Raw genomic sequence first — 14,336 nt, forward strand, 5'->3', positions numbered from 1 at the left:
CATGTAAAGGAATTTTTCTAGTATGTGAATCTTCAAGAAAAAGTAACAATTCTATGTTGGAAATGAAATGTAAAAAATAGTCCATGCTTCATGATGCTAATGTTACTTTGGGTTGGTTGTGAATGAAAGGAAGAAATGCACACTCCGTAGTTTGGGTATGGTGAGCTCAAAGCGAATGTTTACCTTCCATCATACCGGAGTAGCCTCTAGCTGTAAGAATCCAGACACATGGTAATGTTATAAGAGTAGTGTTGCTTTCTGCCTTCTTGTGTGCTACTGGATTTAGCTTTTTAGCACCACTACACAGTACGAATGTCATTGTTGGTCACTAGTGGTCTCTGAAATATTATCTGGGATGTTAATTAAAAATCTATTACAAATTACCCTGGGGATAATAGTGATTTTTCTTGTGTTAATTTAACGGAACTCAATTTTTCTCACACTACTGCTGTCTCTTAAATCTTCATTTTTGTTCTGATTCTTAATGAGCTCTTATTTAATTGATCATTTACATTAGTATTCAAATATCATGAGTACTTAAAAGATCATGTAGACCTGGGCCATTTCAAGAATGGTTGTGATGGTTCCCTGCAGAGCACTTGTTAGCGTTTGAGGTGTGTAAGGATAATACATATAACTCAAAACTGGTGTATGAAATGCAGACAGCACATGTCAAACACTGGGCAGCGATTGCTTTTCTCTATTGCTGGTTTGTATTGTATAAAGTTCACACACTAGAAATTTCCACTTGTAACCCAGAGAAACAGTTGTATGACTGAGCGCTGAGTCCTTGCAGCTTGTCATTTTACTGCCCTAGTACTGTAATTTGCCTGCTCATTTTAGCTATGAACTTTACACTTTATTTATTTTCTTTTAAAGGGAGTGGGCAACAAAACTGAAATATTGGTGAAGGGACAAGATAAGGTTATCATTACTGCACAGAGCCTGAAACCTGAAAAGACAACACTGCAGTGTGAATCTTCCTCTGAAACCACATCGGGGTCCACAGGTAGACGTTTTTTAAAATGTCTGTTTCTTATCACATTGTAATACTTATGCATGCAAAATGCCAGATTGTCAGAATCAAAAGAATAACTTGCACTGAATTGTGTTAGTAGATTTTGATGTGTATTATAGAGCATGACTATTTTGATAGATGGAGAGATGTCATCTATTCGGCGTGTGAATTAAAAGGTGTACAGTCAGTTTCAAAACATTATAAATGTAATAACTAAGATTAAACATTTGGTCTATGTGGTTTGTTTTACTCCCTTTAACCTAAATACCTTATATGTGGATTATATTGTCCAAGGACTTAAATATCTAGTCTAGTATTTCACAAGACATCTTAGTGTGCTCCATATACATACATGCTTTTGCTTAGATCGCTCTTTACTCTGTGCCCTCTGTCACCAATGGCTGTTTAGTACTATTATTTTCCCAGTCATTGTAGTACCTCAGCACTAGAATCTTTTATATTGCCTATCAGTTCTTTGCTGTATTATTCCTTCAGTGCTGATGGGGGGGTCGTGCAATATGATTCCGTGTTCACGTATTAACAGGGAACTGGAATTATGCGGCATGGTTGATTAAATGATGTGGCAAGAACAGGCAAATTATACAGTATAAAATCAGTACATTTTGCGATGGTCTTTATTTTGTCATTTTGTGCTTTATCACTGTCTGAGCAAAAGTTTTATCTCATTAGTGCCACTCTGATTAATACCTCACGAAACAACTTAAAAGTCACCATTCAACGTTTGTGAAGGGCTTTGTTAGTGACTTTTGAGCAATTTGGTGAAATATAGAGAGTGAAATATAGGTATCAAGGAAACATTTGTATTTCCAAAATGGGCAGTGGTTATTTGCACATCCCTGAATTCTGGGGTTCCCATACTAGCATGTGAATTACAGGGCATTTCTCAAATAGAGGTCTTTTTTTATTTTATTTTTATTTTATTTATGCTTTTAAACACCTTCACATACAGTAAGGGGGGAAAAGTAAAGACAATTGCATCCATACACAGTATGGCTGGTCATGATACAAGTTTCAACTATTTTGTTAGCATACAGACATGTCTGATAAGAAGTTGCACGTCACTATTAATATCCATATTATTCGGATGCCCTTCCCGACCCATTATCACTGTCCTCGTGGGCAGCAGCACATGCATCTTCTGACTCACCAGTTTCTTTACCTATTAAATAGTGTTTGTAGGTGTCCCAATAGTTTGTAAGTTTATGAGTTAATGGCAGTAATTCGCTATTTACATCTGTTTGCGTGTTGCAATATACCATGTCTCTGTGCCAGTCTACAATTGTCGGCACTGGGCCATGATCCCACCTCATAGCAATTTGTTGCCTGGCTAACAATAAGCCAATGCCACCAACCAACCGTCTGATTGATTTTGGTATGTCTCCATCCCACCCCAAAAGCGCCAGAACAGGCTCGCAGCTAAGTGTTTGCTCTCATATCGCCTCCAGTTCCTTGAAAACTAGCACCCAGAATCGCTGCACCCCTGCACACACCCAGGACATGTGAAGAAGGTCCACGAGGTCCGCACCGCACCGGGGACAGGCTGCGCTGGCGCGTAATCCGTAGCCATAAAGTTTAAGGGGAGTGTAGTATACCCTGTTAAGGTATTTAAAGTGGATCAGGCGATGTCGACCATTCAGGGAAACAGAGCGGGTCAATTGACAACAGCGACGCCATTGCACATCTGTAAGCTGTATCTCCAAATCCCTCTGCCACGCGAGCCGGGCTGTATTTAGATCGTTAAGATGCGCTGTCTGCATGTGTGCATATAAACATGATATCAGTCTCTGGGGCTGTTCGCGTACCAACACCGCAGATAAAGCCAGCGCATCCGGAGGTTCTTGCATGTCTTCCCCTAGATGCGCTGCCATGGCATGTCTCGCCCCGAAGTATTGATATTGGAGCAGTGCTGACGGTCCGGGGACCCAGTCACGCAACTCTTCCCATAGCCTCATGACCCCGTTCTCAGATAGATCCCCCATATTGACAATGCCTAAAACATCAATGGCTTGCACCCAGCTCCTATCCTGCCACAGCGCAAACCAGTCGTACCACCCCAGGGGCACATGCGGAGAGTACAACAGAGCTAGACCCTGCGCATGTAACAAGGAATGCCAAGCGTGCGTAACTGAATTCAGAGATGCCAGCTCTCCGCATCGCCTATCCGGAGCGTGAAATAACCTACTCTGCAACGGTAACTGGGATGAAAGCTCTCGCTCTATGGCCAAAAGAGGGAGGTCCCCAGACCCATGGATCCAAGCATGTGCAGGAGCTGCCCGTGCAACCATGTGGTGAGTTTCCAAGTCTGGGGCTCCCAGTCCACCCAGCTCGTATGGGAGTGTCAGAGTTTGCCACTTAACTCAGGGCTGCTTACCTCTCAACTTAATAAGTAACTTTCTCAAGGCCACAAAGTATATTTTCCGCAGCGACATAAGGATGTTTTGAAATAGGAAAAAAATAGAGGTAGCACTACCATCTTCATAAGTGCCACGCGGATCATCGACGAGAGCGGAAGTCTATCCCACCTCTCGATATCACTGGCTAGGGTCTCTATGGCAGACATGTAGTTATCTAACAGTACCACCTGTGGGTCTGTATGGACCTTAATGCCCAGATATTTAACCGAGCCTACCTCCCAGAGGAGCGGGAAACCCACCTCTACTTGCGATTTCACCAGTGTCAGGCTCGGCTACAATAGCGTAGAGTAGGGGGGACAGTGGACGTCCTTGTCTAGTGCCTCTGGTAATAGAGAACGCAGCTGTGACCGTCCCATTCATTCTTACTCTGGCTGACGAGTCTCTATATAAAGTAGACACCAAACGCAGAAATATATCTCCTACTCCAAATGGTCGTAGAACTGCTTGTATAAAACACCATTCCACCGAGTCAAATGCCTTTTCTGCTTCTAAAAAAACCGCAACGGCCCTCAATTCCGAGTTAATATTTTGTATGGTACCGAACAGTTTTCGGAGGTTCGTGGTAAGATTGCGACCTGGCACGAACCCAGATTGCTCCGGCTGCACCATTTGTGGCAGCAATGTGGCCAACTGATCTGCCAATATCTTTTTCGTATATTTTAACATCTACATTTACTAAAGATAGCGGACAATAAGATGAGCATTGTGCCTTGGGTTTGCCCGGCTTATGCAGCACGATTAGCATTACCTCACCTATAGAGGGGGGCATAATGCCATTCTCCGCCATTTCCTCAAAAACCTCTTTTAGATGAGGGAATATTAAGTGTTTATAGGTTTTATAAAACTTTATAGTGAGTCCACCCGGGCCCGGAGCCTTCCCCTCTGCCATGCCCCCTATTGCTTTATTCATTTCTTCTAGCGTCAGAGGTGCGCTGAGGGACTCTGTCTTCCACTGCTAATCTCGGCATCTCAGTGTGTGTTAAGTAGTCCAGTAGCCCCTCCGGATCCTGAACAATCTTAGTGGCATAAAGTGACTGATAATACTCATAAAATCTTTTGGGTATCAATTCTGGTTCCCGGATTTCACTATCGTCTTCTGCCTGTATTACTGTGATCAGACTGTCTCTATTTGGACGAATCACTTTCGCCAAGGTTGATCCCGGCCTCTCCCTTTCCCCATAGACCCGAGCCGTAGCATATTTCCCCATGTGTTGAACCTTGGCCCCCGCAGTGTCTTGAAATTCAGTCAACTTAGCTCGTATGCGGCCTAGGGTCTGGTCATCAGCGTTGAGCTCTTGTTCTTCTTCTAACTGTTCTAAGTCTTGCTCCAGTGCACCCAGGCGCCCCCTGATCGATCCCAAGACACCAGCATGTTTTGAGATTATGATCCCTCTAAGGTACACTTTAAATGTTTCCCATACCATGCCCACGCTGGCCACAGAGCCCTTATTAAGGTGGAAAAAGTCTACAATTGCCTAGGCTAGCTCTTTACGAAAAACGGGATCCACTAACGAATAGGGAGGAAAGTGCCACAAGAAAGGAGGGGGCACCCGCACACCCACAACCACACTCAGCGGGACTGGGGAGTGATCAGAGTATGTCCTCGGCCACGGGTCCCCTAGGTGTGCACCGCCCAGGATGCTCCTAACAACCAGCCATAAATCAATTTGTGTGTGTAGATTGTGTGCAGCCGAGTAGTGTATATAACCTCCTCTACCTGAATGCCTATTACGCCACACATCCACCAGACCCAAAGCGGAAGCCACTTTCTTTACCTGCTCTAGCAGCAGCAGCCAGCCGACGGTCCCCGCCCCCGATCTGACAAGTGCAGGGTCCAGCGTACAGTTGAAATCTCCCCTCCAGATCTGCGGCAACCCACCCCATGAGTCCTCCTTAGTGGCCAAGTCGTAGTAGAAGTGAGTATTATCGAAAGCTTGGGTCATATATGCCCCACTAGTAGAAAGGGTGCAACACTCCCCTCACATCGTGCAACTACATATCTCCCTCCCGGGTCTGCCACTACCTTCCTGAGGTCTACCCCTGAGGCCCCAATCATTGCACCGTGTGCATGAGTAGAGAACCCTGCCTCCACAAATTGTCCCTGTATGCGTCTGGGACTGAACATCAGACTATCCGGTGCTAAATGTGTCTCCTGTAATATAGCAAGGTCCACTTTGTGTCTGTGTAAGTAGGCTACTATCTTTCGGACCTTCCGAGCATCTGACATTCCACGTGATAAGTTTGAGCTGGCCCAGGGTCCCTGCATGATCCGAGCACCAAGGATCATGTGACACTATCTATGTAGTGATCACTATGATTTCCCAGTCTCGTCACACTTCCGTGTCTGCACTCGCTTGATAGGATACAAATAATACTATATCTGCAGTGAAAGTTTAAAACACCCCTCAACTCCCACCCCCCTCCCACAGCAGGCAATACCCCAACTCGCCCAGCTGACATTGACTCGATATAACCACCCCCTTCCCACCAAAAAGTACCCCGTCTATAAGTGTGGTACACGCTTAGGTGGATGTTACCCAGCCGCTACGTACGCACCTATACGTTAGCCACCAACAGTTATAACTAACTAACAAACAAGCAAGCATTAGATTAGGTCATGGTCCAAAGAAAAGGAAACCACAAGGTAAGACCGAAAAGGCCCCACCCTTATCGTCCAACTAGAACCACACCAACCGTCCCCACAGCGTCTAGAATTGTTGAGAACCACACCACTAGCCACCCAAGGACAACTAAGGGCCCAAACTGCACCAACAGTGTACATCACATAGCAGCATCATTTATCCATTCCATACGGATATGTTTAAGTGGTAGACAGGTCAGTCCTCGGCTGCCTGGGAGTCCGTGTCGTCGCTGCCACAGTCCACATTCCTCGCCGGCTTATGTTTGATAAATAAAGCAAGCTTTTTGTGATCTGTGAAAAACAACTGCTTCCCATCCACTTCCACTCGCAACTTGGCTGGATACAGCATGCGGTATTCCAGTTGCAAATCTCTAAGTTGTTTTTTCCCAGCAATAAACTGCTGCCTTGCCTCTTGTACTGATAATGTGAAATCCGGGCATAGTGAGACAGTCATACCTTCGTATTGTAATGTTTTCAATCCTCTGGCTTGGCGCAGAGCCACATCTCGGTCCCTGTAATTGAGTAATCTCGCTCTTATGGGACATGGAGGGGCACCCAGAGGCGGGCGAGTCGCCAAAGAGCGGTGGGCCCTTTCCACTACTAGTAAGTCAGAAAAAGTGGTGCGCCCCAGTAGCTGAATGAGCAGACGTTCAATGAAGCTTTCCATGTTGTCGGTCGCAGTGGACTCAGCAATACCAACTATACGCAGATTATTCCTTCTCGAACGAGCTTCCAAGTCGTCCACTTTGGCCTGTAAGGAGCACATACTTTTGTTCAGTTAAGTATGTCCAGTGTTCAATTCAGTTTGGCCATCCTCTGTCTGTTATCTGCCTTTCCGCCTGATCCAGCCGCTCCACCCGTTTGTCCAAACGCTCGGACATTCTGCCCATGCAGTAGGAGAGGGAATCAATCTTCCCGTCGATTTGGATAAGACTATGCTGCATTGCCACCAGAATCTGCCGTAGATCCTGCTCCTCACCCGCTGGCATGCTTGGTCCTCCTGCCTGGCCAGGTCCCGCATCCTCACCAGAGGGACCACCTGCTTTACGCCGGTCAAATTGCAGTTTAGCCTGGGTTTTATCCGATTTACCCATAGTGAGGATCGTTGGAGGGCAAATCACACCAAGTGGTGCCCTTTGCACTACCACGTTGTCATGTGTCTAGGGCACGAACACCAGCCAAACCCGGCCCACTAGTCCGCGAGCCACCAGCTGCACTGTTCTCTCCACCATAGACCCGGTCTGGACAAATATGTCACCTCACCAGCCACTGCGGGGCACGCACAGTGTTCACACCACGTAAGCTGCAGGACACTCAGTGTCTTACCCTAAGCATTTATTTTCAGCGAGCAAAAGTCAATTAGGATTGAAGGGAACCAGGGTCAAGGGGCCAATCCCAGAAGGCGCAAAGCAGCTCCAGCACTTCCCAGGGCGAGCGATCACAATGCACTCCACCTTTGCCTCAGGCCCTTCGCAAATGTCAGCAACACGGTCTTCACGCGTCGTGCCCCAATTCTGTCACCTCCGATACGCTGGGGTCTCCACAGCGCACTGCACCTGGCTCCATCCAGCACCCACTCCGTCCTCCGCCACGCTCCGGGCCCAGGCCAGACGCTCCCGCGCCTCGGCCTGCCTCCAAACACACCATCCCCAAGTCCATCAAGGCCACAGCGCCGGCCCGCACGGACGCAGGCGATCCAACCTCCGCCGCCGGCCTCTGCAGCGTCCTCGTGTCCCAATCGGGCACCTCCACGTTTCAGTCCACACTCCGGGGCCGCCCAGGCACGCTGGCTTCCATTCTGTCTAGGCCGCAGCGCCGATCTGCGCGGGTGCGGCTATCTCCGCAACCCAATTCAAAGTTTCCAGCGTCGGGACACTATCCACAACAAATGCCGCACCCAAGCCAGTATTATAATTTAATCGTTATGACGGATAATTAACGGATTGTTAGGTGGCTGACGGAGCGCTCTTACAGCACGGCCATTTTGCGGCTCTGCAAGCTCCGCCCCCCAAATAGAGGTCTTTTTACACACTGTCTCATATTTGGAAGGAAAAAATGTAGAGAAAGACAAAGGGCAATAACACTTGTTCTTCTTTTCTGTGTTCCCCATGTCTCCTGATAAAAATGGTACCTCACTTTTGTGGGTAGGCCTACTCATTTTTACATTGAAATGTGATGTGTTTTTGGGAAAGTGCCTAGCTGCGGATTTTGACCTCTAGCTCAGCCGGCACCTAGGGAAAACTACCAAACCTGTGCATTTCTGAAAACTAGACACCTAGGGGAACCCAGAATGGGGTGACTTTTGGGGCTCTCACCAGGTTCTGATACCCAGAATCCTTTGCAGACCTCAAACTTTGGCAAAAAACAAGTTTTCCTCACATTTCGGTGATGGAAAGTTCTGGAATCTGAGAGGAGCCACAAATTTCCTTCCACCCAGCATTCCCCCAAGTCTCCTGATAAAACTTGTACCTCACTTGTGTGGGTAGGCCTAGTGTCCGCGACAGTAAATGCCCCAAAAACAATGTGGATACATCACATTTTCCTAAGGAAATCTGACTTGTTTTTTGCAACGTGCCTAGCTGTGGATTTTGGCTTCTAGCTCAGCCGGCACCTAGGGAAACCTAGCAAACCTATACATTTTTAGAAACTAGACATCTATGGGAATTCAGAATGGGGTGACTTGTGGGATTCTCACCAGGTTCTGGCACCCAGAATCCTTTGCAAACCTCAAACTTTGTCTAAAACAAAAAACACTTTTCCCTCACATTTTGGTGACGGAAAGTTCTGGAATCTGAGAGGAGCCACAAACTTTCTTCCACCCAGTGTTCCCTCAAGTCTTCCGATAAAAATTGTACCCATCTCGTGTGGGTAGGCCTAGTGCCCGCAACAGGAAATGCCTCAAAACACAACGTGCACATCACATTTTCCCGAAGAAAACTGACCTGTTTTTTTGCAAAGTGCCTAGCTGTGGATTTTGGCCTCTAGCTCAGCCGGCACCTAGGGAAACCTAGCAAACCTGTATATTTTTGGAAAATATACACCTAAGAGAATCCAGGATGGGGTGGCTTGGGGCTCTCACCAGGTTCTATTACCCAGAATCCTCTGCAAACCTATCACTGTGCACAAATCTAAGGACAATTTCACACACAATCCGGCATTTAGTACACCAGTTAAAAAAAAAGTCATTCATGCATGGCAACACAATTAATTTGGAATAAGTTGTTTTGTCTTACCTAAAACATGCAACTACGCAAACTGCAGGTCCACCACTGCCAAAACTGCAAGGAGTCACAGGAACGGAAGCAAAAGCTTTGAGCTAGAACAAACAGGGGAAATAAACCGCTATAATCACAAATGAAAATATTTTGCCAATTGACTAACACCCAGCCATCAAACATTTAGAAATTTTCCCTGCCGCCTTAGTGGCTTCTTAATATTAGGCCAATCTCCCCCCCCCCCCCCCACACACACACAAACACACAAAAAAAAACAGAAACAAAAACAATTCCTGGCGCCTTAGTGGATTCTGCCCCCCTTGGGCAGTTGGGCCTAAAAAACAAATAGTCTGATCTGCCCCCAAGGGGGGCAGAAAGGGCCAACAGTTTCGTACCCCCTTTGGGTAGTGACCCTTGTTAAAAGGGTCACCTCCCCCCCCCTCTTTACAAAAATCCAAACAAAAAAAATCCTGGAGATTTTGTGGCTTGTGCCGCCTTGGGGGCAGATGGGCCTAAAAATAATAGCCCATCTTTCCCCAAGGGGAGCAGAAATGGCCAACTGTCATATGCCCCTTTTGGGGTGATGACCCTTGCCCAAGGGGTGTCCCCAAGAAACAAAAAACACACACATAACAACAATCCCTTGGACCTAGTGGGTTTTAACCCTTGGCTGAAAAAATGGATGATCTAGCCCGGGTGGGAGGCGTGAAACACTGAAAAATTGAAAAATATTTTGCCCCCTGAACCTTGCCCAAGGGGTTTGCTGCCCAAAAATAAAAAATAAAAATACCTGGTGCCTAGTGGGTTTTGATCCCCCCCCCCCCCCACCCCAGGGGGGAGATTGCCCAAAAAACAGCTGATCTAGCCCCCGGTGGGGCCGAAACACTGACTAATTATTGCCCCCAGGGGGGCGACTCTGCCCTAAGTGGTCGCTTCCCAAAATAAACAAAAAACATCCCTGGTGCCTAGTGGATGGATTCCTGCTCCACAATCACGGGCCTTGCCCGCGATCCCGGAGAAGGAATCCATTCAAAAGAGCCACATTGGGAAAGGAAAATCTCTTTCCTTTCTCCGTGTGTCTATTTTGCCCCCCCAACTCTCTCCCCCCCCCCCCAGGAGAAGGATTCATCTTTAGTGCGTCCTATCTCCAAACGTCCCCGACAGCGTGTGATGATGTTGATGCACTGTGAGTGCGCCACTGTCGTCAGATCGCTGTGGGAGGTGGGGCCAAGGGTGGCAGGGGAAGCATTTCCCCTGCCATCTCTGACTGGGGGAGCTCCCTCCATGGGCCAGGTGCAAGACAAGCTGGTCTCGTCCTCGTCACGCGGCAACCATGGCCGAAGGTGAGACCAGCTCGTCTGTGGCACCAAAGGGGTTAATGTACAACCCTTTATTTATGGATGCTGGAAGTGTCTAATAGTTGATGTTCTCCCTCATTGATGTCAGACCACAGAATCCCAAGACTGATTCGAAACAAACTGATGGATTTTTTTGGCTACAGTAGATGTTTTTGTCCCAAGAATCTTCATCTGCTGTTTTTGTTTTCTACAAACTACTGCTGTGTTTGTTTTTACAGATGTTTGAACTGGCACTAGGAGGATAAAACTCAGCATACAGACAGCTGGGAAACAGTGATTTGTATTGCTATCTTGGACCATTGATATTGCTGTGAACGTTTTGTATACAGGTAGTGCAGAATTATTAGGCAAGTTGTATTTTTGAGGATTAATTTTATTATTGAACAACAACCATGTTCTCAATGAACCCAAAAAACTCATTAATATCAAAGCTGAATATTTTTGGAAGTAGTTTTTAGTTTGTTTTTAGTTTTAGCTATGTTAGGGGGATATCTGTGTGTGCAGGTGACTATTACTGTGCATAATTATTAGGCAACTTAACAAAAAACAAATATATACCCATTTCAATTATTTATTATTACCAGTGAAACCAATATAACATCTCAACATTCACAAATATACATTTCTGACATTCAAAAACAAAACAAAAACAAATCAGTGACCAATATAGCCACCTTTCTTTGCAAGGACACTCAAAAGCCTGCCATCCGTGGATTCTGTCAGTGTTTTGATCTGTTCACCATCAACATTGCGTGCAGCAGCAACCACAGCCTCCCAGACACTGTTCAGAGAGGTGTACTGTTTTCCCTCCTTGTAAATCTCACATTTGATGATGGACCACAGGTTCTCAATGGGGTTCAGATCAGGTGAACAAGGAGGCCATGTCATTAGATTTCCTTCTTTTATACCCTTTTTTGCCAGCCACGCTGTGGAGTACTTGGACGCGTGTGATGGAGCATTGTCCTGCATGAAAATCATGTTTTTCTTGAAGGATGCAGACTTCTTCCTGTACCACTGCTTGAAGAAGGTGTCTTCCAGGAACTGGCAGTAGGACTGGGAGTTGAGCTTGACTCCATCCTCAACCCGAAAAGGCCCAACAAGGTCATCTTTGATGATACCAGCCCAAACCAGTACTCCACCTCCACCTTGCTGGCGTCTGAGTCGGACTGGAGCTCTCTGCCCTTTACCAATCCAGCCACGGGCCCATCCATCTGGCCCATCAAGACTCACTCTCATTTCATCAGTCCATAAAACCTTAGAAAAATCAGTCTTGAGATATTTCTTGGCCCAGTCTTGACGTTTCAGCTTGTGTGTCTTGTTCAGTGGTGGTCGTCTTTCAGCCTTTCTTACCTTGGCCATGTCTCTGAGTATTGCACACCTTGTGCTTTTGGGCACTCCAGTGATGTTGCAGCTCTGAAATATGGCCAAACTGGTGGCAAGTGGCATCGTGGCAGCTGCACGCTTGACTTTTCTCAGTTCATGGGCAGTTATTTTGCGCCTTGGTTTTTCCACACGCTTCTTGCGACCCTGTTGACTATTTTGAATGCAACGCTTGATTGTTCGATGATCACGCTTCAGAAGCTTTGCAATTTTAAGAGTGCTGCATCCCTCTGCAAGATATCTCACTATTTTTGACTTTTCTGAGCCTGTCAAGTCCTTCTTCTGACCCATTTTGCCAAAGGAAAGGAAGTTGCCTAATAATTATGCACACCTGATATAGGGTGTTGATGTCATTAGACCACACCCCTTCTCATTACAGAGATGCACATCACCTAATATGCTTAATTGGTAGTAGGCTTTCGAGCCTATACAGCTTGGAGTAAGACAACATGCATAAAGAGGATGATGTGGTCAAAATACTCATTTGCCTAATAATTCTGCACTCCCTGTAATGTATTTTGTTTTAGGGGTTCAACTGGATTCTGACCTGAAAACACCCTAGTTAAAATAATCTCCTAATGTAATCTAAATTACTCCGTTTCAGGTGAACAGAATCAGTGTTCACTTCCTGCACACTTTTAAAATAGGTATAATAATAGCATTGCAAGATGCTGTCCACAACGTTGACAACTCCAGCAACATTTAGCTTGACTGAAAGGCAGGTATTATTCCACTTGCCACATAGGTTTAAAATGAAGACTGGAACCTGAACAGTGAAACAACGTTGGGATTTGGCTGGCCAGCACTGCTGATAAATTTGGATGGAAACTAAAGAGCCTAACATTAAATGTTAGGAGAAAAAGTTTAACCAATGCTTGTACAATTTTAAGTTTCCTGGTGTAGGTCAAACTGATGAGAGAAAGAACTCTAGAGGTAATTTAGAAAAGCTTAGGGGACATATCTTCTGGAGGAACTGTTGCTGCATGTTGCAAGATATATGTATTGGGGACATAAAAAGGGCAGTATAAATTGAACACTGTTGAGAAAATAGAAACAAAGATTGAGACCTAGCGCACAACATGCATGAACATATTTCCTCATGTGGGTTTTAAGAAATCAAAATAGGAAAATTAAAACCTGTTAGAAGCCAATAAGACTCTTACACCTGCTCTTTGGATAACATGCATAAAAAAGATGTGATGCAAATCTTTTTTCTGTGAATGGCAAATCAGATCTTGAAGTGACAGTTCTGATGGATACTTCTAAGCGCAGTAACCTCACCTTGGGATATTCCCCCAGGCATCAGACTGGATCTAAAAACTCAGAAGTAGTACTCTTGCACACCGATGTGTGAAATCGTATGGCTCCGTGCAGTAACCGTTCTGCCCCAGAAGTAACAAGCAGCGCTGGGTATAAGCACCACACAGGCACTCTGATGTCAGTTTCTTTCTTTCTGTGCCTTTAGATGTGAATCCAGAGCTCTTCTTTCTCATCGGAGTATTTATTTTTTTATAAACAATTTTATTAGTTTTTTGTTACAACAAATTAATAGCAATAGGTCACATCTGCTCCTCATAGGCATTCCGATATACAAATCCCATTTAGTTTTAATCTGGACATAATCACCGCGTCATGTGATGTCTAGGAACACATCGAGCAGTTGTCGTCACACACAAGGCATTTCATCTGATCGGATTTCCCATGCCCCTATCAATCTCCCCCACACCCTGGTATACTTGGCTGCACACCCTCTTGCCTCATATACCAACTTTTCCTGTTGTGCGCACCAGTCTACCCCCTGCCTCCACTGAGCAATCGCCGGTGCCGTCTTCGTTTTCCAGCCGGCAGCAATATCTTGTTTGGCCACCAGGCAAGCCACCTGCAGGAAGGCCCGCTCCGCTCGGCTATTCCCCACTCCCTCAAGGACTCCCAATAGGATTGGTAGCGGGCTGCCTCTATCTCCACCACCAGGATCCTAGAGATTTCAGTGTTGACTGCTCCCCAGAAGTTTGTTATGTGTGGGCAAACCCACACCATGTGGTTCAAGTCTGCGTTAGGGGGGGGCAGTCTGCATGGTGTCGGAGACCCGCTTTTTGCATTTTATCGAGTGTAAGGTATGCAGTACGCAGGTAATATGTTTGCACTAGTCGAAAGCAGGTAGTCATGGTTAGGTTTGTCTGCCCATCAAGGCATCCCGCCAATCCTCTTCCTCTATTCGGCCCAACTAGCCCTCCCACCTCTCCCTGAGACTTTCGAGCAATACTGCTGTGTTGGTGACCAGGTTGCGGT

General features: G+C 46.1%; 1 protein-coding gene across 4 annotated transcripts in view; it reads left to right on the forward strand.

Moving 5' to 3' along the window:
- The window catches only part of NSD3 (nuclear receptor binding SET domain protein 3), a 1,432,226-nt gene that overhangs the window by 308,181 nt on the left and 1,109,709 nt on the right, over nt 1–14,336 (forward strand). For all 4 annotated transcript variants that reach the window (XM_069214018.1, XM_069214019.1, XM_069214020.1 and 1 more), the window contains exon 6: nt 880–1,009. In XM_069214018.1, coding sequence (XP_069070119.1) covers nt 880–1,009 — 130 coding nt within the window. The remainder of the gene's footprint in view (nt 1–879; nt 1,010–14,336) is intronic.

This window comes from Pleurodeles waltl, chromosome 11 (assembly GCF_031143425.1).
Source record: "Pleurodeles waltl isolate 20211129_DDA chromosome 11, aPleWal1.hap1.20221129, whole genome shotgun sequence".
NCBI classification, from domain to species: Eukaryota; Metazoa; Chordata; class Amphibia; order Caudata; family Salamandridae; genus Pleurodeles; species Pleurodeles waltl.